Source organism: Emys orbicularis, chromosome 2 (genome assembly GCF_028017835.1).
Source record: "Emys orbicularis isolate rEmyOrb1 chromosome 2, rEmyOrb1.hap1, whole genome shotgun sequence".
In the NCBI taxonomy this organism is placed as follows: domain Eukaryota; kingdom Metazoa; phylum Chordata; order Testudines; family Emydidae; genus Emys; species Emys orbicularis.
The window spans coordinates 249,498,429-249,524,431 of NC_088684.1; the positions used below are offsets into that span (position 1 = coordinate 249,498,429).

Genomic DNA, 26,003 nt, shown 5'->3' on the forward strand with positions numbered 1-26,003 from the left:
GACCACCTTTGTACAAGATTTGCTGCAAATATATAAGTGGTTGCAACAATTATCTATACGGTCATATTTTAATCAGACAACATCACAGTGGCGTTCGTAAGAACCCAGGACTCTGTTCCATCAGCACATTTTAACCACGGGTGGAAAAAAGCCCCTCCTTTTATTTCTGAACCAGCTAAGCTGCCATCTCTGGATCCAGAAAGCCCACAGAAAGATTCTGAGATCCTAGCAAAGTTTCCAGGATCTTCTGGTTGGGCTCCCTGTCCCATTGGTCTGCCCAGTTCATGAACTCCGAATTTATCTCTGCATTTTCCTCATCCCATCAATGCATGGCACGATGTACTTGCCAGAATCACCAGAGAATTCCATTCAACTCATCATGAAAGGAGTAAAGTTTCCACCCTGAGCCAGACCCAACTTTTTTGCCTCAGTTTATTATATATGACTTTCTATCCCTTTATCTTCTCATGGCATTGCTTGCTGCTCAGAGTGATGCCCAGTCACTCAGACACCCAGTCATACCCTAAAATATTGAAAATGACCTAGTTCAACTGGGCCTGGATCTCCTCCCCCCAAGTGAATACCATTGTCTGAACAGTAGCCTCAGGCCAGCTGGCACCATGCTTGTAAACTGGCTTTCTGTGTGACATATTGATAGAATCAGAGTACTGTACAGAAATAGAAGAAGGTGTTCTCTGTGAAAACAGTGTGCAATTGCTCCAGTATGCAGTGTAGTGTGCAGAGCTATTTGTATAGGTAAGTGGCTTTGTCCAGCATGTCCCCTGTGCGACGGAGTGCAGAAAGTAGTCCAGACAGTCCACCCAAGCAGTGACCAGTGTAGTGTGGGATGGCAGTGGGACGACTATGTGCATCACTGGGACTCTGATGCCTGTGGTTTTCAATGACAGTGGTATTGTGATGGTGGAGGACTAGCACAGGGCAGGCTCTGAACCAAGTCTAATCCAAATGGTGATTGATCCACCTGTGTACCATTGAGAGCACTTCTGTGTGTGGAGTGTTACAGGCATGGAGCCTGGTAGTTAGCACCTCAAATTCCTCTAGTGTCAACAAGGCCAATGTGAGCACGGCTGGCTTCAGATTCTGGTGGCTCTCAGTAAGATGGAACTGGACATGCTGCTCTCCTCAGAGGGCAAGGGAGTCCAGGATCTCCAGACAGGATCACATGTAAGCATGGGGCATGTCTGGGACCAAGACATGGGCAGTGGGGCTTAATGGTCGGAGCCATGGGGGAAGCCAGGCCTGGAGGTTAGAGCAGAGTCAAAGATCAGGACCATGGCATGCCTCTGGGTGCAGTCAAACACAGAGACAGGGGTCAGAGCCAGGGATCAGAAGCCGAATGCCAAAGCCAATGGGTGAGCCAGAAACATGGTCGGGAAGTGGAGCCGGGGCAGAGCCAGGGGCAGCTCCAGCCTCTTCCCAGTGGGCGGGGGATGGACTGAGGTGGGCTAGACAGAAAATTGGAGGGTCTGCATCCCCCTCTCAATGGCCCCGCCCCCTGCTCCTCCTCAGGAAAGTGCTGGACCTACCTCCTCCTCTTCCCCCCCCCCCCCACCCAAGGCCCTGTCCCCTTGCCAGATCGGAGGCTGGAAGCTGGAGCCAGCCAATGAGGAGTGGCTGCTGCACTGGCTAGTGCCATGGTGCAGGAAGCCACAACGCTCCCTCATCTCCTCCTCCTGCTACTGCTGGTGCCCAGGGCCCCAGGGCTGTGGCTGCTTCTCAGCTCCCTGCTGCCCTGCAACCGTTTGCAGCCAGGAACAGCCACCCCAGCAGCCGGAGGGGCAGGGGCAGGGGCAGAGCAGAGCAGGTCAGTCCAGGCCACCGTGGGGAGCCCTGAACCCTCCACCTGTCCTGGGCGGTGTGCCACAGTGGGCAGGGACATGGGTCAGAGTCTTCTGTCAGAGCCCCCAGCCTCCCACCCAGGCTTACTCCTGCGCTTCTGCTGGCAGTGGCACTGCCTTCAGAGCGGTGCACCTGGCCAGCAGCTGCCGCTTTCTCCACTCTGCCTTCAGAGCTGGGTGGAAGGAAAGCAGTGGCGGCTATGGAGAGGCTAAGGAAATTTTTGGGGTGGCTATAGCCCCTGCAAGCTCCCCATAGCACCACCCCGGTCAGAGCCTGGGTGTCAAAGATGATGAAGGGCACAGGCTGAAGCATGCACAACAGCAAGCGGGGGAGGTGCATAGGCAGACGCAGGTAGCAGGACAGGCAAATGTGTTGAGCAGCCAGTGAGCTCTGGCTGTTGCTGGATCAAGTAGTAGCTAGCTCCACCCCTCCACCTATCAGGAAGTGCAGTTGCTCAGGCAGCCCCTGCTAAGATCAGCTCTGTCCATTGTGTTGCTAAGAAGCTGACCCTGCTTCAGCTGGGTCCCTGAGAGGGCATGGCCACTGTAATGAACTTGCCCAAAGCTGGAATCGCCAAGGGGCATGCTTGGGTGTGTACTCAGATTTAAATAGGGAGGTGATGTCTTGGGATGACGACCATGGAGCAGAAGTGCCGGAACCTCGGTAGAAGTGGGGTCGGGCATGAGGCCCGGCCCCTTTATGTGGCCCCACCCTCAGCTCCTCCTCTCTCCCCTAAGGCCCTTCCCCTAGCCAGGCTGGAAGCCAGAGCTGGACAGTGGTAAGAGCCACCCAGGGAGCCCAGGCCACTGTGGGGAGCCCCAGACCCTCCACTTGCCCTCGGCAGGGCGCTGGGGGTCCAAGAGCAGCCCCCAGTGCATGCTCCTTCCCCCCATGGTGCACAGCCCAGGGCAGGTGGGGAATCTGGGGTGCCCACAGTGTCCCAGACTCCCTGGGCAGCTCTTATCACAGCCCAGCTCTGGCTTCCAGCCTGGCCAGGGGGCAGGGCTTTGGAGGGAAGAGGAGGAGCAGAGGAGAAGCCATTGAGAGGGACCAAGCCTCATGGCGAGGGGGGGCTAAGGCCCATCTCAGCCCCCCTACCTGGAAATGGCTGGCAACATTGGCAGGGGCTGAACTTCATGGCAGGGAAGCTGATCACCTTATCAGCTGATCACCCCTGCCAAGAAGCACAGGCCCTGCCATCACCGCTCTGCGCCTTCCCAAGGCTTGCAGTTTGCGGGGCGGGGAGCAACGCGTCTCCCAGCCCCCGAAACTACACCCATGTTAAAAAGTGAGCAGGCATGGCCCTCCCTCTTTTAAAAGTGGTGGGGCCATGGCTCGCCTGATCCTCCTGGTTCCAGCATCCCTGCCCTGGAGCAGTGGAGGGCGCACAAGTAAGCAGACAGGCTCATCCAGATGTGAAGCAATGCAGAATGGGATAGCAATGAGAGGACTGCCTGAAGTGGTATAGTTAATTTGAAATAGGGATACAGCCACACAAACCTTATAGCTAAGGCCCTACTTAATTTGCGATATTGCAGATCCCACAATATTGGGCTTTCACCGCAATTTTGATTTGAATGAGCTTACTTTGCATAGTCCATAATTTTGCATACATTTTGAGATCTACAACACACACTTTTTTCTCTTACTAGTACTGTAGAACCCATTTATCCAAGCTGATAGCACCTGGGGCTTGGGCTGTCAGCACCACGCATGATGGGGCTCCCGCTGTCAGCCCTGCACATTAATGACTCGAATATAGTTGCAGCAAAATGTTTAGTTATCAAAAATCTAGCAAGCATAACATAATACTTGAGTGTTTATATTGTTGCAACACATTTTTCTTAAACAAATAGGTCTTCTCTGGCTTTTCCAAATGACTGCAATTAATAAAGGTCCATTATTACGTTTCCGCAATTTTCCATGTCTTGTCCGCAACTCGGTGCAATTATTTGACAATTGTCCCGCGATTCAAGTAGGGCCTTGCTTATAGCACCATAACTCATTCCGAAATAGAGATGTGTTGCTTCCAAAGTGGTTAATTAAAGTGGGATCAGACACTAGCTAAACTGGGGGGGAAATTGTTTGGGGGGAGGGACAAGAGGAAGCCAGGCACTTTATGTAAAAAAAAAACAAAAATTATACCCCCTCCCCCCAAAACCCCACCCTTTCCTGTGTAGACAAGTCCGAAGTCTATGTCTCTGCGGTGAGTAGAGTATATACACTGCACACACCCCAGCACGGATATAAATAGTAGTGTAGATGGTGAGGCACTGCTTAGGAGAATAAAGACATGCCTGAACCTGCTCTCTACAAGCTCAAGCAGTGCTGCCGGTGTCTGCATTGCTATTTTCAGCAGAGTAGTTTCCCACAGCCTCCCCACTGCCAGAGCCTTATGTGTAACTGCACCTACCCTACACTCCGCCACCAATGTAGACAAGGCCTTTAGATTTGATACAGTATATGTTCCTTTGTAGCCTGGCCCTCCAATGGTGTAGAACTAGAGCTAGTCCAATTTCTGTTTATTTTTTAATTGAAAATTTCCATGGACATTTTTGAGTTTTTACCAATAACTCAAAGCCAAAACTTGTTATTCCCTGAAAACTTGAAGATAGAAAGATTTCATCTGAACATCAAAAGATGTCATCTGAAATCTTTTGGTCTTCAGCTGAAATATGTGGATGAAAAAACAATTGTTTTCCTGTGGAAAGCAGGCACTGTTCACTATATAGTTTAATCAAAAACCCAATTTTCTCTTGAAAAACAGTTTGGGTAGAAAAATTTCAACCCGCCTTATGTACACTGTCCAGAGGAGTCAAGACTGTCACCAGCTGGCTTTAATATTTCTGCCAGCACAGTGAGTCTGGCTGGGTGTGTAACTCACACACCTACTGGGTGTGGTGGTGTGTCCCATCTAGTGGCCCCGAGACCACTTAGAGAGTTAAATGAGTCTGTTCTACAGCTTTAGCTAATAGCCAGTTGGTGTTTGGCTCATGCTGTACCAGCTCATGCACTAAGCTCCAGAGATCCCTGGTTCAGTCCCACCTTCCAATGACCGGGGGCTGTTGGTGTTACAGGTGCATACAGGGTAAATGACTTTGGCAAAGATCACAGAGGATGTCAGTGGTGGAGCGGGGTAAGAGAACCCAGGAGTCCTGATTCCTTGGCCCCTAGCTAGCCTCCACTCTGAAGGTGCCCTGCTGGTCAGGCAGGCAGGGAGCAGAACCTGGGGGGTGCCAGCCCTTCTTCAGCCCCTTTGCCTTTGGCCTCCCTGTTTCACACGGTGACGTTGCAGAGCGCAGGCCGGCTGCTGTCTTGTTTCTACTGCTCCAATCCCCCTCCCGCCGAGTCTGGCTTCATGGCAGCTGCAGCTGCACAGCCCAGGAGGGCCTGAACACCAAGCAGCGTGTTAGGGGTGAGCAACAGCAGCAGTTTCTCAGCCCAGGCTCCTCTGCCCTTTGCGGAGAGACTGTTCTGCCCATGCAGCGCTCCTGGCCGGCATTACCGAGCAACACCGCCAGGGGGTGCAGGAAACGCTGAGCATGACAGGAGCCCCAGCCTTCAAACGCGGAGGGGCAGGCTGCGTTGGTCAAGAGAGCCTGGCTGTACAGCCAGGCAGGTACCTGTGCGAGGGGTGGGCAAGGAGCAGTGCGCCTCTAGGCCACTGGGTGGCGCTCCTAGCACAGATATCAGCGTCTGCTTGAGCAGCTGCCAGAGCTGGGACCGTGGATGCTGAAATAACTCACATTCTTCCTACGTGTCACAGCTGGGAGCGCAGTTCAGTGTCTGTCCCATGATCTCCCCGCTCCCGCGCCTCCTCCTCGGTTTGCAGGCGGAGATGCTACTCGCCTCGTCAGTCGCACAAACTCCGCAAAAGTAGTTTGTTTTTTTAATCTTGCAGGAATAAAAAATGCAGAGATGTGAGCCTTCTGCCGCTGGGGCGTCTAAGCAGGGGCCCTGGGCAGAGTCTCCCTCAGCCACTGAGCCAACCATGTGCTGATAAACAATGACCATATTGTGAAATAGAAAACAGACTCCCGCTCCTTATAAACTGCTCTCTCCCCACCGGATGTGTTAAATAAAAACCACTGAGGAAAACAGAAGAAAGTCAAGAAAATCGGGTTCAGACTGGTAAAGGTGGGGGCAGGAAAGCCAGAGAGAAGCTGGTTTATGTGCCCGAGGGCCAGTAATCCTCCCTCAAGTGGACTAATGGACAATAGATTAACCTTTTTAAAAAACCATCTGTTTGGTTGTGTGATTATCTGGGGGGGGGGGGGCTTGCTATTATTATCTTAATATTAAAACTTGTTACTCCCGGGGCCTATGAATAATAAAAAGGAACCAGCATTCTGTTCTGGAGGATTGTAATCCAGATGCACAAAGGCAGCTGCAGATGATCATGTCATTAAGGTTTGGCTGGTAAATCCAACTCCGGTTCTGGACCGGGCCTCAGACTAGCGTGATGCCAGCTCTATATTACGCTTTACGCTTTATTGTCTTCTTTCAACTGTTACTGTCTTGCCTGTTGAGCGTGTTGAGGTGCATTGCCCAGGAATTTATGGTATAAATGCGTCTCTCGGTCTCCCTGCTTCGTCTGCTTAAAATCTCCACCGTCCCTACCAAATGGATGCAAATTGGACATTTTAATAAACTTGCTTCCCCCCCCCGTGGTAAACAGATCCCCCGCCCTCTATCCATCTTTTAAAAACAGTATTTGCAATTGATTTGAGTAAGTGATTCATATAATTAAATGGTTAGGGATTTGTTTAATGTGATTTTATATGAGCTGCGGACATTTCCAAAGCAAACAATGAGTTCAAGTACAACATACATGGTTGTGTTACAAGTGTTACCCAGCTGGCTAGGAGATCTTCAGAGAGCAAACAGTCTAAATCTGGAGAGTAAACAGCTTCAGAAAAAATCTACAAGTCCCCAGGTCACTGAAAACAGCCTTTTATTTGTTTTCCCTGATGTCTAGTAAAACCTGAGACATTTTTGCAGTGCTATTGTAAAATACCTTGAGACGGGCGCTCACAGATCTATTTCTGTTTTAAGGGGACCTGGGGCTGCTTTGGGGGGGGGGTTGTTGTTGTATGTGTGCTTTTATTTAACTGCTCTGCGGTGTGGATTTAATGCTATATTTACTTAAGACTATATTTTGATAATCATAGAGAGACCAATGTTGGGGGGGGGGGTTGTGTATGGTTTTGCTGCAAATAAAAGAATGGCTCTTGAAAGCAGACCTCATTAAACCAGTCTTGGGGGGCAGCGGGATTGTTATGTTCTAAGGGGGGAAATATTTTATACCAAATGTAAAAAGCCCAAGCAGACTGGAAAGGACATTTTATATGTATCTTAGTACCTAGAACTTAGAAGGATGAGTGAGTTCTGGGATGGAGAGATCTCATAAAACCTGAATCGTAAGTGATTTAACTACAAAACATCTTCCCACCAGCCTTTTTTTTTTTTTTTTTTTTTTTTTTTTGATGGAAGTAGCCCCGGAAATAACTCTTGGGACAGACCCTCCGTCTCCCATTTCTACGTGTTACCCTGTCCTTTCTTTAGGTGCCATCGATTTGCTGTGGGTCGCTAAGCATTTTCCCCAGCCTCTCTCTCTGGTCACAGCAACAGTGGGGTCATTTGCAACGAGACAGTTTTAAACCTCCAGAGCTATTTGTACACACTGTCGTGTGGAGCAATAGCATTATCAAGCAAGGGGCTTGAGGAAGGCGAGAACGATCAGGCCCGTTGGGATTCGGCCAGTGTGAACGGCGCCTAGCACAGTTATTACAATGGTGAGCGTTCCACAGCGATGGGACCTTTAAAACCATGTAACAGAGAAACTTACTAGACCCTATCCCGTGCTCAATTCTCCTGCAAACCCTTGTTGATATCAGTGGGGAGTTCGGCTGGAAAACGGATACCCCGGGAAGAGGTCTTTATTGCATGCAGTGATTGTACTAGATCTATTTTAAATGTCATTCATTGTATTTAACAGAGGTTCTGCAGCATGCCTCTAAGGGGGGGGGCGGAAGAGCCCCCTGGATGAGAAAGTTACTGATTTGTTTCCCACCAAATCAGAATTCAGAATTTAAATCAGAAATGTCCGCTACGTTAGTTACAAATACTGAAGAGGCCGCCACATTGAATTCCAGTGTAATCCCCCTTCTCTCTGGACCTCCCTTCGTTATTGATCTCGCAGCAATCTACAGTACGGCGATATTGGGCCAAATGTATCCCTGGTCTGAGTCCACGGCAGTGCGTGGATTTGCACCAGAGATGAATTTAGCTCCGGGTGTGTATTGAGCAGTAATGGTGACGATCTTTCACCAAGCGTGGTGTCTATAATATTTGCACATCTCTCTCCAGCTGACTGGGGAGCAGAGAATCTCCTGATACCGATGTTATGCCTTGTGCATTGCTGTTGGTATTCACTTTAAAAGAGCTTGAAATGGACTTTTTTTTCCCCTAGCAAAGCTTTGTTGTGCAAAACTAGTTGGACGAGTTAGGGTGTCGCTGCTCCTGATTGCTCTGGCCAATGGAACCCGATCCACCCTGCTGTGCGTAAGAGCGCAATTAAGGATTTAACCAAGCCTATGCTGCGCCCCAGCCAGCAGTCTGCCAGAGACAGAGACAGACACAGAGACTCAAAGACTCCCAGCCTCCTCCCCCAGACATGTCTGCTTAGCCCTGAGCAGCCCCAGCAGCCAGCCCCAGCAAGCAGCCGTCTCCAAGCTATGACAGGAGTATTTGACAGAAGGGTCCCCAATATCAGATCCAGCGATTTCCAGGCTCCTTTCCAGACGTCTGCAGCCATGCACCATCCGTCTCAGGAATCTCCAACTTTACCCGAGTCCTCGGCTACGGATTCCGACTATTATAGTCCAACGGGGGGAGCCCCGCATGGCTATTGCTCGCCTACCTCGGCTTCCTACGGCAAAGCGCTCAATCCGTACCAGTATCAGTACCACGGCATGAATGGACCTGCTGGGAACTATCCTGCCAAAGCCTATGCAGACTACAGCTACGCGAGTCCTTACCACCAGTACAGCGGGGCTTACAACCGGGTACAGAGCTCTTCAAACCAGCCAGGTGAGAGCTGGGGGGTGGGGGTGGCCTGGATTAATGGGGGGACATGTTGCTGGTGCGGAGGGGGAGGAAATTGACGCGATAAGGATCAGTTTGTGGGAGTAGTGGCTGCTAGGAAGCCAAACATCAGAGCAGAATGATTCCCCGAGAGGGTTGCTGGGATGGATCCTTCCTCGGACAGTTCTGGGTGCCTGGCTTCATGGCGTTTTATAATATGTATCCTGCGCAGCTAACGATCCTTAAGTGGGGTGGGAATAAAGCCACCGAATTAATCTGCATGATCTTAAAACTCCTCTCAGAAGCAGCCATTCATTAGCAAAGCAAATGCTTGTAAATTGCCCAGGGCCTCTGGGGCTGCCTCCAGAGAAATCTAGCTACAGAAAGAGAAAGAATGTCGGGAGTTTATATCTCAAACTCCGGCTTATTGGAACTATGGAAAACGAAACTCTGAAGTTTGCTTCTCCCACCTCTCCCCCGGCCCCCGCGGCTGGGGAAATCCCTGGGAAGGGAAGGGTGAGGATCTGGCCGGAATTCTACCCCCAAAACATTGAAATGTCTGACTGCTTGTGCAGTTTGCAATGTTTTGCTTTAGCCGATTGGAGCCTGCTTGGAGATGAATGTCGTGAGGACACTGTGGTGCTCACGGCTTGGTCAATGGCTCGGGGAGGGCAGGCTCGGGTGTGTAGGGGAGAGATCTAGCTTTTGGAAAGATTTCTGGTCCGATCTGATCTGGTTCCAGCAGCGCATGTTTAATCCCGCTCGTATTTAGCATCCCGTCAGTGTGCGGAATTAAAACCACAGGCTCGCGCGCGAATCTGCTTCTCTGGGGCTATTCTTACACAGTTCAAGATGCACACTCGGGAGCAGACGGATATACTGGGGTACCTTATCTTTCCCCTGCCCCCACCCCTTTGTGAAACAGATTGGATCGCAAACCAGACTTTTCCAGTAGCAGTCCCAATGGATTGCAGCCTCTGCAATTCTCTCCCGCCAACCTCTTACGTCATTTATATACATAGATATTTGCTTTCATTTTTTTCCCCCTGTCGTTTGCTCTTGCTCATCAAATCAAAGGGAAAATAAAGGCCACTGGCGTATTAAGGCTATTTGTAAAAGAAACCAGACGCATCTGCGCGCCCTTTGCAGATCAGCAGCGAGATGATTATGACTATAATCGGCCCTCTGTCTGAGCCGGAGCCGGCCACTTTCTGTTGAGCTGAAGGAGGCCAGTTTTCTTGTGGGCCTTTGAACTATGTAGACCTCAGTATCGCGTCTTCCCAGCCTGGCCGTCTGGGCTCTGCGGGTTGGAATGCGAGACATTGCAGCCTGCAATTCAGTGGCTGCAACGCGCCCGAGGGGGGAATGGAGGGATGAAATATACTGCCCAGTGCACACCCCCATAACTGGGCTCCTTCACAATGAAACTTCAGAGGTTTAAAAACCATGAACGGCTTGTAGGCTGGAAGGAACTGATCTGCAGTCCCCGAGAGCTCTCCCCCAATACATTTCACAAAGAGTGAAAAGAGTTAGGTGCCCCACCAGGATGGTGGGAGATTACTCCATTTACCCCTGCCCACCCCCAGTTCATTTCTACCAGTGTTTTTAAATAGCCCTTACCCCGCGCGGGTTGTGTTTGTAGAGTTGGCGGCTGCAGTGGCTGGGCCAGTGGGCTGGATCTTTGTCTGCTCTTTTTCCCCACTGGGGACTGGATTTTTCCGGGAAACTCTAACCTGGTCTATTTTGGATTGTTTAGAGAAAGAGGTGGCGGAGCCCGAGGTGCGAATGGTGAATGGCAAACCAAAGAAAGTTCGCAAACCCAGGACTATTTATTCTAGCTTCCAGCTGGCTGCGTTACAGAGGAGGTTTCAGAAAACTCAGTACCTAGCCCTGCCAGAAAGAGCTGAACTGGCTGCTTCTTTGGGACTGACACAGACACAGGTAATGCAGCCTTGGGACCTATTGAATTTTCCTTGTCGGTATTAATACGGTCTTTCTCGCCCACCAGAGAAGAGAGCCGATACCACTGGTGAGGGATATAAACAGTAGCTGGATCCTATTCATTAAGACACGCGAGAGAGGCCTGGTGTTCCTTAAATGGGCGGGGTGGGGTTTGTTTCGTTGTTGTACTGGTTGATTTTTGATTCCTGGTTTTTGTATTACATACAGCTCTATATTCAAAGGCTTAGGCGCTCGCTGGCGTCCACACGCAGGAGCTTTGGAAGCCGGGGTTTGTGTAAAAAGGGGAGCGGGGGGGATGTGATGATGTCTCTCGCACTTTCATAGTCTGCTTGAAGGCTTTCAGATCCATATGCAGAGAACAGCTCCATGGGCACGTATCTCTAACGCCGACGTTGTCCATTACAAACATAACCTGTCACTGTTACCTTCCGGGTTGAATTCGTGGCACAGAAAGCGATAGATAGATGTGCTGGCCACCCACCCACCCGGCCTGCTTCTCTGGGGCGAGACTGGCGTGGTTGTTGTTTGTGTTTACACTCTATCGCCGGAAAGGCACTGGAACAAAAATAATCCTGGTGCAGAGGGCTGAGCCTGCTCAGTTTGCAGAGAGCGCAGAGACTGGAATAGACGAATCTGAATCAGATGCGTTTCTCTCGCTTGCCTTCACTCCCCCTCCCCCCGGCTTCCTTTGAAATGTTTTTATGGGCTTCTATTACCCTCCCATAAACAAAATACTTCAGAAAAGGACGGCGGTGGCTTTCGCAAGGTAATTGCAGCAAGGCACTGCCGGCCGCAGACAAGGGAGGGGGTAGCGCTGGGGCAGAATACCTACCGACCGGACCCGATCTTCCATTCCTCCAGCCCAGAGACTGAAGTTGGGCCGCAGGATCGGGCCCAACATGGTCATTGTAAATACCACACTGGATAGGAGATTGCGCTGGGTAACTGACGTGCTGGTGTCCGGAAAGATTTAACTCGCTTCTCTCCCCTCCCTGACTGAAGTCAGACCCTTAGCCTGTTGCCTCAGATCGTTTTACATTACACTGGTATTAATCATCTTGATTTCCCCTCCTCTCAGGTGAAAATTTGGTTTCAGAATAAAAGATCCAAGATCAAGAAGATTATGAAAAACGGGGAAATGCCTCCGGAGCACAGTCCCAGCTCCAGCGACCCCATGGCTTGCAACTCTCCACAGTCACCTGCGGTTTGGGAACCTCAGGGCTCTTCCAGATCCCTCAGCCATCATCCTCATCCTCATGCTCCAAACTCCAACCCATCCCCTGCATCCAGCTACTTAGAAAACTCCACTTCCTGGTATTCCAGTGCTAACTCCCTCAATTCCCACCTCCAGCCCCACGGCTCCCTACAACACCCGTTAGCGCTGGCCTCTGGGACAATTTATTAGACTATTTTTTCCCCTGGACTCCTGTGTTTTACTGTTAAGGAATCATAACGAAAGGAATGCCTGTGGGGGAGTTTTAAAGGGAAGCAAAACAAAAAAAAATTAAATGTGTAACGCTTGTGCATGTAACTTATTGCATTTCAAAGGAGACCCTTTTTTACAGACGGACAATTTTTGCTCAGCTGTGGACACTATCAATGGTGCCTTGAAATCTATGACCTCAACTTTTCCAGAGACTTTTTTTTCAATGTTATTTTAACCCTGTAAATAAGTGTAGATAGAGGGATTAAACTGTATATTCTGAATAAATAAAATTATTTCGACCATGAGAGACGTTTCCAAAATACCGCTTCTTCCATTGCAAAGAGAAAAAAGAACAAATTCGTTTGCTTTTCTTGTTTGTTGGCGAGATAGATTTGTCAGGGCCCGATCCTTGTGCAGATAGAGATTCCTTGCTTAGAGGCGCAATCTCATTGGAAGCACAATGGACTGTAAAGGTTTACAGGATCTGGCCCGTGTAGGGTCCCCCTTGTAAATCTAGCTGCCCGCTAGGGCAGCTTTCATCTGGAGAATGGGCTTTTCAAAGACAATTTACACTTTAGCCAACATTATTTGCAATTAAAAGAAACGTACAAATTCTAACACTGGGAAAGAGAAATCTCTCAGTAAAGCCCCTCTGAATCCTTGGCTGAGAGCAATTAGCCTTGAGAGCTCCGCACTCATCAGTCGCTGTGTATGCTAGGGTCATTATACAAATTACATTTCCTTCAAAGGAGGCTTCTAAATACGAGAACAAGATAAAATGAGGGCAAAACTCTCCTTGTGCCTGTTAAAAAGCTTGTGTTGGGTAAAGGCCAGCGGTACCCTCTGAATAAGGGATATTGGAGGAACCTTTTTAACTGTGTTCATGGAAAAGCCCAGACCTCCGAGCGATCGTTATCTTCTTCATATTTAAAGTCTTACTGCAATTAACGGGGACAATTTTCAGATAAGAGGCTGGAGATCTGATAATGAGCAGGAGAAATGGCTTTCCCACAATACACGGGACTGATTCCAGTCGGGGGCATTAGTGATTGTATTGTGTGAGCGGGACGTGACTTCAAAATGTGTGCTGTGCTGTCGGCCTCCTCTTATGCAGAATAAAACTATCTCAACACCCTTTTTTACTACTTATTTTCACTTGGAAGAATCCCTCCCCCCCCCAAAAAAAATAAAATACCGGACAGGCAGGCGACCCCTGTGCACACAGAACAGCTGCGTTCCCAGGGCTGCCCAATGTTCTTTGTAGGGTCATTCCTCTCATGGGCCTTTAGGGCAGAACTGAGCGATCGCTATTAAAACCTGGGCTAGAAATAAGAAAATGTATGAGAAATTGATTGCAATGCGGGAAAACGGCAGCGATCAATGTGACAAAGGCTTTTTCGCCCCTTTTCTTCCTGGATTAGAACATAAAAAATGGCATCCTGTCAGCTGAGGAGTTCAGTAAGAGCTGTTCCAGAGCTCGGAGACAGGACCTGAAAAGACACGCTTTGTACCCTCGGGCACAGTTACCTGTCTCTAGTCCCTTCTTCCCTGGCCCCCTCCTTCTTTTCTCCCTCAATTCTTGACCGCGTCTTTTTTCCCCTTCCAAAGAAAGAAGCCAAGCCTCGCTGTTTTGTAGCAGGTAGGGGCGGGGGGGGGGGGGGGGGAAGAGCAATTGACTTTTAATACAATGGATTAGTCTGTTCTTTAGAACTTTTTCTTGGACGTTGGGAAGGTGTGTGTGTGTGTGTAGGAGGGAGGGTTGTGCAGACACACGCGGACACACAGACACATGCAGAATGCAATGACTTCATAAGTGTTCCTTAGTTGGGGAGGGGGGTTATCTGTAAACATTTGCTCTTTTTCTTTCTTTCTTTCTTTCATTTTTTTTAACTCGCTGCTTACGGGGCAGCCTGCTCCATTTTACGCATTGTTCCGGTGCGCCTCGGTTGCTTGTTGAGTATTGCCTGCTGATTGTATTTGTAAGGTTTTAGGTAATTTCCATCACTCTGAAGCTGCTGAAAAAGCTCAACTTTTATCTCCTACTAACTTCCTCTTCATTAAAAGACAAGCGTGTACTTTCTTTCTTGTTCCGTGTTTGTCCTGGCGCTGCTCTAGGCAAGCGTTATTTTCCAAACAGCTTTTGAACCTGCTATAGACGTTCCCCCTTTTTGTGATTCTCTGTCCTTTTGTTTTCAAGGTTAGGACATAAAAAGTGGAAATATATTTTCCAGTTTCCCCGTTCTCTTCTTTCTTTCTTTCTTTCTTTCTTTCTTTCTCTTTCTTTCTTTCTTTCTTTCTTTCTTTCTTTCTTTCTTTCTTTCTTTCTTTCTTTCTTTCTTTCTTTCTGATGTTTGATCCCAGCCACTTTGGTGAGTGGGGGAGAGGAAGAAAGAGGTGGGCATTTTAGGGTCAACCTTGACCTTGAAGCTTTGGGTCTGGGATTGTTTAGCCTGTTATTAAAAGCAACGGCTCCCCGGTTCTGAGCAAAAACAACCAGCTCTGCACTTAGATGTTTGGATTCAGCGTCAATCCCACTCCAAGATTTAATTGCTTCTGATGATGTTTTCCTCTCCCCCCCCCCCCAATATCCTTCCCCCACAAACACACTGCCCGTGGCGCTGGGCAGATCTGCGATGGTTTAATACCCCGGAGCTCTCAGGCCAGGTATGTAAAGACGACTAGGCTTGGAGAGAGGCCAGTGTATATTAGAGCATAATGCCCATCACTGAAATAGGTAGCTATGTACACACCATTGCTGGAGTTGCTGTGTGAAAGCCATCATCAGATCAGATACGCGCACATCTATATCTAGCTAACGCGGCTTGGACCTGCATGGGATGGGATAGATTTTAGGACACTTCTCCCTCATCCCTGTGTGCCCCTCTCCATCAGAACAGCCGGTCCCAGTCCAGCTCTGGGCTCTCTCCAGCCCGCTCCTTGGTGCCATTCCATTCTTGTCTTGGTAAGAGATCAGATGAACTGGCCTTTGTCTGACGTTCAGTTTGTACTGGGCGGGTTGCTGCCTTTTTTTTTCCTGGCGGCCATGTGGAGTTGGGGCAACCCGGGGAGCCGAGAGGAGCCGCATTCCTGTGGGTGCCGAGCGGCTCCAGGGCTGAGCCGCAGGGCCTCTCTCTCTCTCTCTCTCTCTCTCTCACACACACACACACACCATGCTCGCCCCCGGAAAGTGCACACACACACACACCCTGCCGCAGCGACACACACAAAGTCCCCGCTTCGCCTCTGCCCTGCAGCGTCCTCCTTGGCACCCGATCGCTCCGGATATCACAGTAACAGATGTCAGATAAATCGTCCAGGAGCCGCTCTGCTGGGCTCCCCTAATCCCGTGTCCCTGCTGGGCTGCCTTATTACAGACAAACCGTCCACTCCTGACTCCTGGTCACTCGCTATAATATCTCCCGGGCACTTTCTCCGGATGGAGAGTGCTTCACCCCTGAGAAATGTCCAAGTTTCCTTCCAAGCACATATGCACACGCCAACCTGTCACCACATAAACCCCAGCCAGCTCAGGCAGGCATTTTTCTCGCTTTCACTTCTCTAGAGCTCCCCAATAAATTATCCCGAGCTGCAACTATTCCTTTGTATAGGCATTCAGGCCTCCAGACATTACACATTTCAGATCTGGCAGCACCGATGTAGGAATATATCAGAAACGTGCTTCGCACATGTGTTATTTATTAAATATTTCTACCACGCAATTTTGCGACTGACAGTCTTTAGGGTGTTCAGTTGTGGATTACAGAACATATATATATTGCTTCAGTTAAATTAAACACACACACACACACACACACACACACACCTCCTTGCTTTCAGTCATTTGAGCGATGCCTGCAGTAATGTAATAACCTGTTTTATAGGTCAGACAAGAACCGTGGAGATAGAAATTGGGTAATTTACATGAAGCCTCTTTTTTTTTTAAGGGAGATCCTGTGTTACAGCAATTAGATATTTCTGTTCTTTGTTCTGCGGTGCCTCTGTTTACATGTGATTTATGGGGATAAGCAGTATTTTATCTGCCAAAACTATATACCGTATTGGGCCTGATCCACATCCTAATGCAAGATTTATACAAAGCCGTAAAATACCACACATTACTATCTTTAACCAAAGAAAAATACCTTCAAGACACCATAGAGTTTTCATTTCATTCGGGTGAGGAATCTCAGTTTAGGTTCAGCTGCCAGCCACAGACTAAATTATGAGCACAGGGAACTGCACCCTGAAATATGGGCTGCACATTATAGGATTTCATTGTTTTCTGCCTTTCAGAAAAGCCTGTTATGTGCATCAGACTTCAGTCGATGCGTTTGCAATAGCGATAACTAAGCCTTTCGAGTAAGAATTCACTTAAAGGGCCAAATCCTCAGCTAGTGTAAATCGAAGTAGTGTCATTGACTTCACGGCTGCTGTACACCAGCTGAGGATCTGGCCATAAATGTCAGATTCCAGGAAATCCTTACGGTCCCCTTTACATGTACCATATAATGTATTGTGTAGGCTTTCGACTTGCGGTATCCCTTGATCCTCCCTTTTCCTTTCTTCACGCTATTCTTATTGATTTCCATGAAGAACAGGCGCATGCAATTCGCATATTATTAATATTAATTAGCAGTAACATTATTAACATTCCCAAGAATGAATTTAGTCCTTAAAGGTCATAAATCCACACTGCCTTCATCAATTCCACCCTATAAGGAGCCCAGGACAATGGACTCTGTAGGAATTGTCGGAATTTACCTATAAACAGTTCGAACTCCTTTCTAGGTTTAATACTGAGTGGGACCAACACTATAGGCAAGAAAATATCCCGCTTACTACCATAAGCCTACAGTGATTAACCCAACATATATCTCCTGGACTGACTTGTTTTAAAAGGCTTAACATTAATACAGTGGTTATTAAAAACAAGCTAACAAACAAAAACACTTTGATGATTTGGCCCATTAAAAAGGAAGCAGGTTGGTTTGCTTCACATCCGGGGTTAATATAAGCTAATCGTGAGACTAAAGCCAATAGCCCAATGAATAAACCTGACTAGCTGTTAGGCAGCCGTATTAGTCAGGTTCCTTTGTTTAATTAATTACAATTAAGGCATTCTCTGCTAATTTCCTGTAGGACTCCTGATGACTTCTCCACTGAGTGAACGCGAAAGGGAATTAGGCCTATGGGCTCCATACTCGTGTGCTTTTTCCACGATGGCCAGATAGGATGCAAATTCAATTTGGATCTTTTATTAATTATTATTATTATTATTATTATTATTATTAGGAAGAACATGCTTCTGTTCCTAGGAAGGTGACGTGCAGATGGTTAAATCATCTGAGAGAAAGCAATCACTCCACTGACATATTTGCTTTCTTTTGGGTATGGGAGGGAGCACAGAGGTGTTTTAAAAAAAACCAACAACCTAGGAAAATACTGCCTGGGACGAGATGAGCTGAGAAAAGGAATGATTTCAGACAGCAGCTCACAGAAGTATCAGCCCCTGAATACACAACAGACTCACACTATTTGAGATTTGGACACGTAACACTGCAGACCACTGATTTGCTATTTTCTTAATTCCCGCTCTTCCTATTCCCTATGAATCAAACAGTCTTTTGTCCTTCAGAGTTTGATTTGATCGCTACTGTTCACATTTCACTTTTGTATTTTTCTCTTCCTATACCATTACTCATTGAGTGCCCCGTGAAATTACAATCGTACATTTTCAACTCAGCAACCCATTTGCAGTGCAAAAATAGGGTCTAAATAATGGCTGAATTAGCCCTACTGGACAGTTTCAGATGTAACACTCTGTAATAATTATATTGCAGGCTGGATTAGGATGCTATTATCATAATCTGGACGTTTACAATTATCTGTAATTTGCAAAGATGCGCCAGGTCTTGATTACAGCAGTTTTTTTTATCAAGCTAACCATCACTAAACAGTGACAGTAATAACAGCTAATTTTGCTGGCAATATAAGAGGTGCTGGGGTGTGCAAACAATTTCACACCTGGATGTGCTCACTCAACCAAGAATATAGAGAAAGAGCTTCTGCCCTGAGACTCAGAAAAATATTCTACACTGCTTCTGTTCAGTATAGATTTCTAGACCCTGATCATTGCTTAACAGATTTTCACTGGGGGTAAGTTTTTATTTTTTGTATACTTCAACGCACAGCTCATCTTTATCTTTTCACACTTTCGTGGTTACTTTTGCTGCTTTTGTAATTTCTGTCATCCTATTAGACCACTGTTTCATAGATTCAGAACTCCGTCCTTTTTATTAGTATTTCTACCTAGTCAATAGGATTTGGGTTGGTTCACGTTCTGTAACAATAGCTTTCACTCTGGGGACCTATAGGAAATTCTCTTTCTATAGTTAGGTTTGTTAGTCGGCTCGATAGACGTTCAGAGTGGACTTGGTTTCTATTTAGATGCGTTGGAAGAAGGCTGATCGCTATACCGCAATAACTATGAATGTAAATCGTGAGTCCATTTTTTTTAACTGCTAGTCAAAGAGCGCACGATATATTCATTCAGATCTTTTCCTGCTGCCATGTATTTTGTACTCGTGTACCTTGTATTCATTGTCATAAATACACCGTGCATTTTCAGAGGCAGGCTGTCGTTTTAACCTTGCAATTTACCCCAGAAAATTTGCTTACTGTTATTGCAAAGGTGGTAGAGTTTCTGATCAGGCAAGCACCGTGTAAACTACCCTTTGCCAAAGGCTTGATTCAAAGCTCTTCCCTTTTATCTGAGAAGGGGATGGGCTTTGAAAGGAACCATCATTTTATTTCTTGAGGGGCCAAACTTTAATGCACCCCAAAGTTTTAGAAGAAAAATGTATTGCTTACCGAATATTATACAAACATGCTGCTGAACAACAGTTCCGTGAAACCAAAATTTTAGGAAGCCATAAGGAAAGAATAATGAGAGACTTGTTCCAATTCTATCTATAGATGACGCTGTTTCACGAAACTCTCTTTTGGTGGCAGCTATATAATGTTAGATGACACTGTCTTTGCTATCATTTGTTCACCGTATTACTCTTGGAAAGGCCTGCTTGTGTCATCTTACCTGTCTGTATTGGGTTCATTGCTAAAAAGGTCTATCCTTGAAACAGTCATAAAGTACAAGAAAACATTTATCACATTTTTCTATGCAGTACTCCACGACGCAATGGCTATTGACAGAGCGTGCACATGTATTTTATAGTACAGCAGCAACGTGTACTCCAAAATACACGAGTAAAGCTCCTCAGATTCATCATACTTATGGATCAGTCACACCGATTAAGTCAGTGGCTAGGAAAGGGTTAAGTATTAGCTCACGCGATTAAGGGACAACTGATGTATCTTTGGATTCTGATAGAAATGGTCATCTTGGGATATAGAATGTGTGAGTGAATAGATAGATAGATAGATAGATAGATAGATAGATAGATAGATAGATAGATAGATAGATAGATAGATAGAACTAACATACATTTGCAATGTTTCAACTGGTTTAGGATTAACCTGCATAAATAGAGGCTAGGTAGATATGCACTGGGTTTTCTAAAAAAGAAAAAATACTGTTGGTTTAAATGTATGGTAGCTTTCTCTCTCACGTAATTTGAATAATTCAGTGAGACCCACTACCAGCTGTACTTCTGAAGCCTCTTCCATTCTTTTCAGCATTATAATTTTGGTTAATTTTCAATTTTAGGTCCTACGTCTCTGCAATTTGTGTATGAATAACAGAATAATTTTCCTCTTTTGTTTCGCCTTTCCTGTTCCTGAATCTAAATAAAGATGGCTTTTTAGTATTAAAAGTGGAAGAAAATTACAGGTAATTATCTTTGACGGTAAAAACGCTGTAATCAGCGGGCTACATGAAAAATTACTCTAATTATGGCTGCATTTAAGAGAATGGAAAAAAAACCTTCTTGTGGATAAAAACCTTAAATTGTCCCCAATGTCTGCTTCAAATTGGATGGCACTGCAGCTGGAGGCTTTGTTCAGAATTGATCCTGGGGAGCTCTGAACCCAAAGTTTCACAGTAGGAAGGGGGGGAAAAGAAAAGAAAACATTTTTCTTAATGTAACAATACGAATGGTAGAAAATGACAAGACTGATCGGTTTTAAACCATTCTGAAGACTGACTGAGCGTGGAAGTTGCTCAACAAAAAAAAGGAACGGGTATATTGGTAAGTAGTCTTTGCTTTGTGTCTAATTATAGTGACTGTCCTTTTGCACGACTGTATATAGCTGTCATTATATGGAGCACTCTGAGTATCTCTATTGACTTCTGATAAATGGCTCAGTGGTTTCAAGGTTCATAATTTGAAGGATGCCCAGGTCTCTAGCCATTAATTCTCGCAGTATGGGGCTTGTGTGACGAAAGGACTTTCATTTTCATTATTTCTGTGCTTTATACAATATAATAAAGATATAATTCGCCCTGGTCAGTGCATTGTATACCTATGCACCTTTCAAGCTTTGCAAAATATTGCACAGCTTTAATTGTCTGTCTGTTAATCAAAAACAAAGGAGGGCACCTCTTTCTTTCCCCCTCCCCCTCCGCCCTACTTGTGTAGGAAGTAATGCAAAGCACTGAATTTTACTTTGAGATAAACCTCAGATTAAATGACACCATAATGTTTTTTTCAAATATTGGAATTACCGAAGTAACATAGGCTAAGAAATGACCGGGCGATTAGAAACATCCACGATTCTCTTTGCAATAGTTACATATATATTGTCTCGGGTTTATTATTTTTAAGAAAAATCTTTTCAACGGTTTGTTGTTAGATATATTGCTCTCTATGTCACAAAATGTGTTAATATCTAGCTAGCTATCTAAAGCGGGTGTGGTTTATAATATATAGAGAAATACAGGACACAGGGACGTTTTGTGGCTTTTACTCTATATATGAAAGAAGACAAAAACATACAAAGTATATTTACAACTAAAATTCAGCAATATATACAGAAAGGTTGCTCAATATAAACGTCTCTATAGCTTAGTGAATTGGTGAGAATACCACCAATCAAGTACTGAACCTTTCAAAGCCATAGGATGGTTGTTTTGGTGGGTTCCTCCTTTGCCCTTTTCCTGTTAGATTTCAGGGGACTTTGGGAGGGGGGAGTTGGGGGCAGAGATCTGAGGGAGAGACAGTGGTTTCTTCTTGGTTGCTGTCCATTCCATTTTGATAAAGCATGCAGTTTTTGCTTCGTGGTAATGTTTTAATCGTACAGTATATTTTCCTTTTCAAGCACTTTCGCGCCCCCTCCCCTCCAGTCTGGGTTTGGTGAATACAAATGCAGGAGCTTGAATAGCCTCCCTTTCATCAAGTAATATCTTTAGCTCATTAAACAAGTAAAAACGTTGCCGGATATACTCAGGTTCTTCTCGTGGGAAAAAGTCTGTAAAAAGTTTGCTTTGACAGTATACTCCAAAGCGACGAGGCTGGTTCCTTCGAGTCCAAATTAAAATATCCTAAAGAGAAGTGTCTTATGTGCGCCAGCATAGGGAAAAAAAAGTCTCTTTCTGTTCCAGATCAATCACTGAGGTTACTAAAAGAAAAAAACAAAACAAAACAAAACAAAAAAAACCCCAACCTTGTCTCCTTGCCACACATACAAGTTCACACAGAGCCTGTTAAATTGGCACCGTTGGCAAGACAGCGGACTGCTTGCCATGTCGAGACTAGGGCTTCTTGATAGATTATTTCTCTTGGACTATTCACATCATCTGTGGTCTCTGCATTGTGTCTTGATGTGGAGAAGAATACCAGTGAGAATAACCAGGCATGTAGCTGTTGGGCGGCATACTGACTCCCTTGGCAGAAGCTGAAACGTCCCAGACTGGAGGGAGAGCTGGAGACCGCGGGGACAGGGCAGCGGAACCTGGCAGAGGGTCGCTCTCATGAGGATTGCTGCCCTGCTTTAGCAGCTTCTTAAACTTGGAGCGTTTGTTCTGAAACCAGATCTTCACCTGTAATCAAAAGGCGGAAGAGATTAGGCCGCTGAGGAGCACGTAGCTGACAGCAGGAAGCACCCGACCGGGGTTATTTTTGATATATAGAGGGTCCTGAGTTTCCAAATGGTAGGGAGGGAGATGTGGGGTCAAGCTGGCATTTTTAGGGGGTTAAGCACGCTAGCATTGGAACTAACCTATTGTTAATAACAGAAATAGTGACGCTGGGAATCGAGATGTAGGTTTTAAAATTGAGTGTTATTTTCTTGCCCAGGCCACCAGTAATGCACAATAGAATGTATTCTGTTTTAATTTCTCACTCTCTCACCTACCTATGTGTGTACATTTAAGTACTTACACGCACAGACATGTATATATATATGAACACACAAATATGCACATGTACACACACGTGTCATATTCCTCATTCAGTATTTTGGAGGTCGTTTGATCATTTGGAGAAACTGTGGTCAAACAGAGAGAAGCATATCATCCTGTGCTAGGAGACACAGTAATAGTCAAAGGGCATCTTAAAAGTAAAACCTGAATCAGACAATTTGTACCATCAAGCTGTCCTTGTTTATATCCCTGGGGAAGGGGCTGACTAGAACAAGTGCTTTATCGTCATTTTAAAACCAATTTTGGATGGAAATTGCTTTTTCAGAAAGAGTAACTGATATAAATCACCTTGGGTCGCATCCTGCCCTCTCTAGTCAAGTAAAACTCCCCTAAATTGAGTTTTCCTTCAATGAGGTCTGTAGGATCGGGCCCTCCATGTTCAAATGGTATATGGGTGTAATTTAAAGATTCAAACTCTTCATCCTGCAACCCTTGCAGGTAGTCTTTATGCAAGGATATTATCTCAATGGGACTACTCGTTTGTCTGTAGATTTTCAGGATCAGGCCCTCATCTTGTGTGTGTCAGAACAAATGCCATTTGTACAATAAGCAAACATATTTCCAAAATGTATATCGCTCAATATTTAAAAATTGCCCAGGTAAGCTACTGTTGCCAACTGCAATTATAAAATATTGAAATTATTTATAAAAGTCATAAATGCACATAAATATGTTTCAAATGAATTGATAGTATTTATTCATTTGCTACTAACCCCTGCTTGTGAAGTCTGTAATGCCTCGTGTCTTTCAAGCTTAAATTAGCCAGGATAGGACAGCTCCACCAACCACACTTAACTATGGCTTAACCTGCTATAATTTTGTACACGGCTGTCTTTGATCTTCAGATCTATTATCACCTTTTGTACATTTTGCCCAAGGGTAACTACTGCATTTGAGTTAGTCATCCAGGATGAATTAACTATTGATTTTACAGGTATTTTCTAATGCGCTCTTGCTTTCTCTGTCTCTATAGGTTGCCACGATCTGGCTTTTTATTTTTACCTCTGCCTCAGGCCTAAGGTTTTCTTGCCTTTGGTTTGTGCTCTTGTCACAACCGAACAATTTCATGTTGGTGCAGTAATAATTTGGATCCATTTATTTTTTCTAGTTGTGCCATCAAAGGGTAAAATTTGATAACTAGGCGGCAGGGGAAAATGCAGATTCAGTCAGTTATTTCAGTAGTAAGCCATTTACTCTGTACTGTGTAATAAGATAACTCATATCACATTTGGCATAGTAGTAGCATGTGTGTTACCTTTTCTACTATCATGTACTTCTAGTGAAGATCTCTCTTTGGTTGGCCTTGTATTGTATGACCAGGATTGCAGTGATTTGGGGTTCCCATAATTTACCTGTGTCTGAGTAAGTCCTAAGGAAGCTGCCAGTTCAGCTCTCTCTGGAAGTGCCAGGTACTGAGTCTGCTGAAAGCGATGATTTAAAGCCTGAAGTTGTAAACTCGAATAAATGGTTCGAGGCTTCCGTATCTTCTTTCCTTTTCCATTGAATCTGATTTCACCGTTTTCAATCACTGTTGTTTTTTGCTGATCTGCAAGCAAGCAACACGTTTGAAATGTCACCACTGCAGAGAACCCTCCTTGACTGTTTAACTTGGGCATTTTGTTGCTCTTTTCCCCCCGGAACAGCCCCTATGCAACAATCCCATTGCCGTGTCAGTCCCACTGCCATAGTATGCACACGGTCTGAGTGCTTAAAGGCATCACACCGGAATACCTCTTATTAGAATAGTGCGAATCAACGGACATAAAGGAGCCGTGCCTGTGTACTGGGTGGCTTGTTTTACTTGCAAAAACACAGCATTTGTTTATGAATGGATTGCTAGCTGCCTGGCCATCAAGGGGTTTACACGGCTAATTGACTTCATGTCGCCAGTTTGGTGGTCAGTGAATCACCAGTCGCAGCTTTAACAATGCTTTTTTTGCTCAGATCAGTACATAAAAATAATCTGCTAACTGCGGGAGGGGAAAAAAAACACAACAAAATCATCTTGAAACTTTCACTCATCAGGTGTTAACAGACATTTGCCTAATGCCGATCCCCTTGCCTAGTGTCACAAAGGAGCAACAAATATTGTCTCTTATCCCTTAGCTGAGGATGGGATCACTGCAACCTCTAGCATTTCTCCCCAGCCATAAAGAGACGGCTGCAGAAGCAGGGCGCTTGGTGAAATGCAAATGGCCAGTTTCACGTTAAATTTAGCTGAGCAGTAGGCCAGCGCTCGGAGTATATTAATGGGCAACACAAACAAACAAACACACTCACACCTAAACAGTCCAAACCCACGGCCAAATAGCGCTCCCGGGATGGAAAGATCGCAGCAAAGCCAGGAAGGGCTGTTGGTATAGCCCTGGAAAATAGACGCCCCGGGCTTTATAGCCCCACAAATAGATGTGCCTCCTGAAAGCCACCCAGACCTGGATGTCAGCATAGCTAAAGGGACCGTAAGCCATGCATAAGCCAGCTCCTGCATTTGCATGCCATGCACACACCCAGTGCGAAGCGAAGGGAAAGCACCGAACTGTGCAAATACGCGAGTCCCGGCTGCTCCGGGGCCAGCACTGGAGCCGATCCCCGCAGGCTGGCGGCGGTGGCTGCGGAGCCCGGCCAGGCTGTCGGAGAGCCAGCCGGAGGAAGGAGCCGAACGCGATAAGAAAGCGGCCTCGCTCACCTGCATCGTCCGCCCGCGTCTGGCTGGCCGCGCTGCTGTTGTGGTAGGACTGGAGGTAAGGGCTGTGCTGCGAGTGGCTCATGTAGGGATAGGCGGCCAGCGAGCGGTGGTTGTAGGAGTTGCCGCTGGCGGGGTAGGGCGAGCTGTGGTGGTGGTGCTGGTGGTGCGGGTGCGAGCCGGTCGCCGAGTGCAGGCAGTGCAGCGGGTAGTGGGCGCCTGCCATGGCCGGCGAGCTCTGCTGGGAGTGGGACTGCGGCGGCGGCTGCTGCTGCTGCGGCGGCTGCTGCTGCCCGAACTCCATGAAGGCGGATTTGGAGGAGTCCTGCGCTTCCAGCCCGTCAGCCATCGTAGTCATGGTCATCATCAAAGTTTGGGAGTGAGAGAGCGGATCTCTCCGGCTCGCCCCCCGCGCGCTCGCTCTCTCCCCAGCCACCTTAGAGCCTATTATCCTGCACTGGGAATTAGAGAGGTGGCTTTTTTTTTGGAGGGGGGGAGAGCAGTAGTGAGAGGGGCCTTGTTCGCGGAGGGAGGGGTGAGGGGAGGGATGCGGGGGGGGCTAGTCCTGTGATTTTTTTTCTCTCCTCTTCCCCTCCATTCCCCCCCCCCCT

General features: G+C 46.6%; 2 protein-coding genes across 2 annotated transcripts; one reads left to right on the plus strand and one right to left on the minus strand.

Moving 5' to 3' along the window:
* The first annotated feature begins 8,456 nt into the window (after positions 1–8,456).
* On the plus strand, positions 8,457–12,313 carry DLX5 (distal-less homeobox 5). The gene is made up of 3 exons (XM_065399820.1): positions 8,457–8,952; positions 10,703–10,887; positions 11,987–12,313. The coding sequence occupies exons 1-3, from the start codon at positions 8,457–8,459 to the stop codon at positions 12,311–12,313; spliced, it is 1,008 nt and encodes a 335-aa protein (XP_065255892.1).
* A 9,763-nt stretch (positions 12,314–22,076) lies between these two features.
* Positions 22,077–25,759, minus strand: DLX6 (distal-less homeobox 6). The gene is made up of 3 exons (XM_065399608.1): positions 25,396–25,759; positions 24,062–24,255; positions 22,077–22,328 (listed from the first exon to the last, which is right to left on the minus strand). The coding sequence occupies exons 1-3, from the start codon at positions 25,757–25,759 to the stop codon at positions 22,077–22,079; spliced, it is 810 nt and encodes a 269-aa protein (XP_065255680.1).
* Between the last annotated feature and the right edge of the window lie 244 nt (positions 25,760–26,003).

Coding starts and splice junctions, on each gene's coding strand:
- DLX5 (XM_065399820.1), top strand. CDS start 8,457: ATGCTGCGCCCCAGCCAGCAGTCTGCCAGAGACAGAGACAGACACAGA. Junction 8,953..10,702: donor GAGCTCTTCAAACCAGCCAG/GTGAGAGCTGGG, acceptor TGGATTGTTTAG/AGAAAGAGGTGGCGGAGCCC. Junction 10,888..11,986: donor TGGGACTGACACAGACACAG/GTAATGCAGCCT, acceptor CCCTCCTCTCAG/GTGAAAATTTGGTTTCAGAA.
- DLX6 (XM_065399608.1), bottom strand. CDS start 25,759: ATGATGACCATGACTACGATGGCTGACGGGCTGGAAGCGCAGGACTCC. Junction 24,256..25,395: donor GACGCGGGCGGACGATGCAG/GTGAGCGAGGCC, acceptor GCTTGCTTGCAG/ATCAGCAAAAAACAACAGTG. Junction 22,329..24,061: donor TAGGACTTACTCAGACACAG/GTAAATTATGGG, acceptor TTTTGATTACAG/GTGAAGATCTGGTTTCAGAA.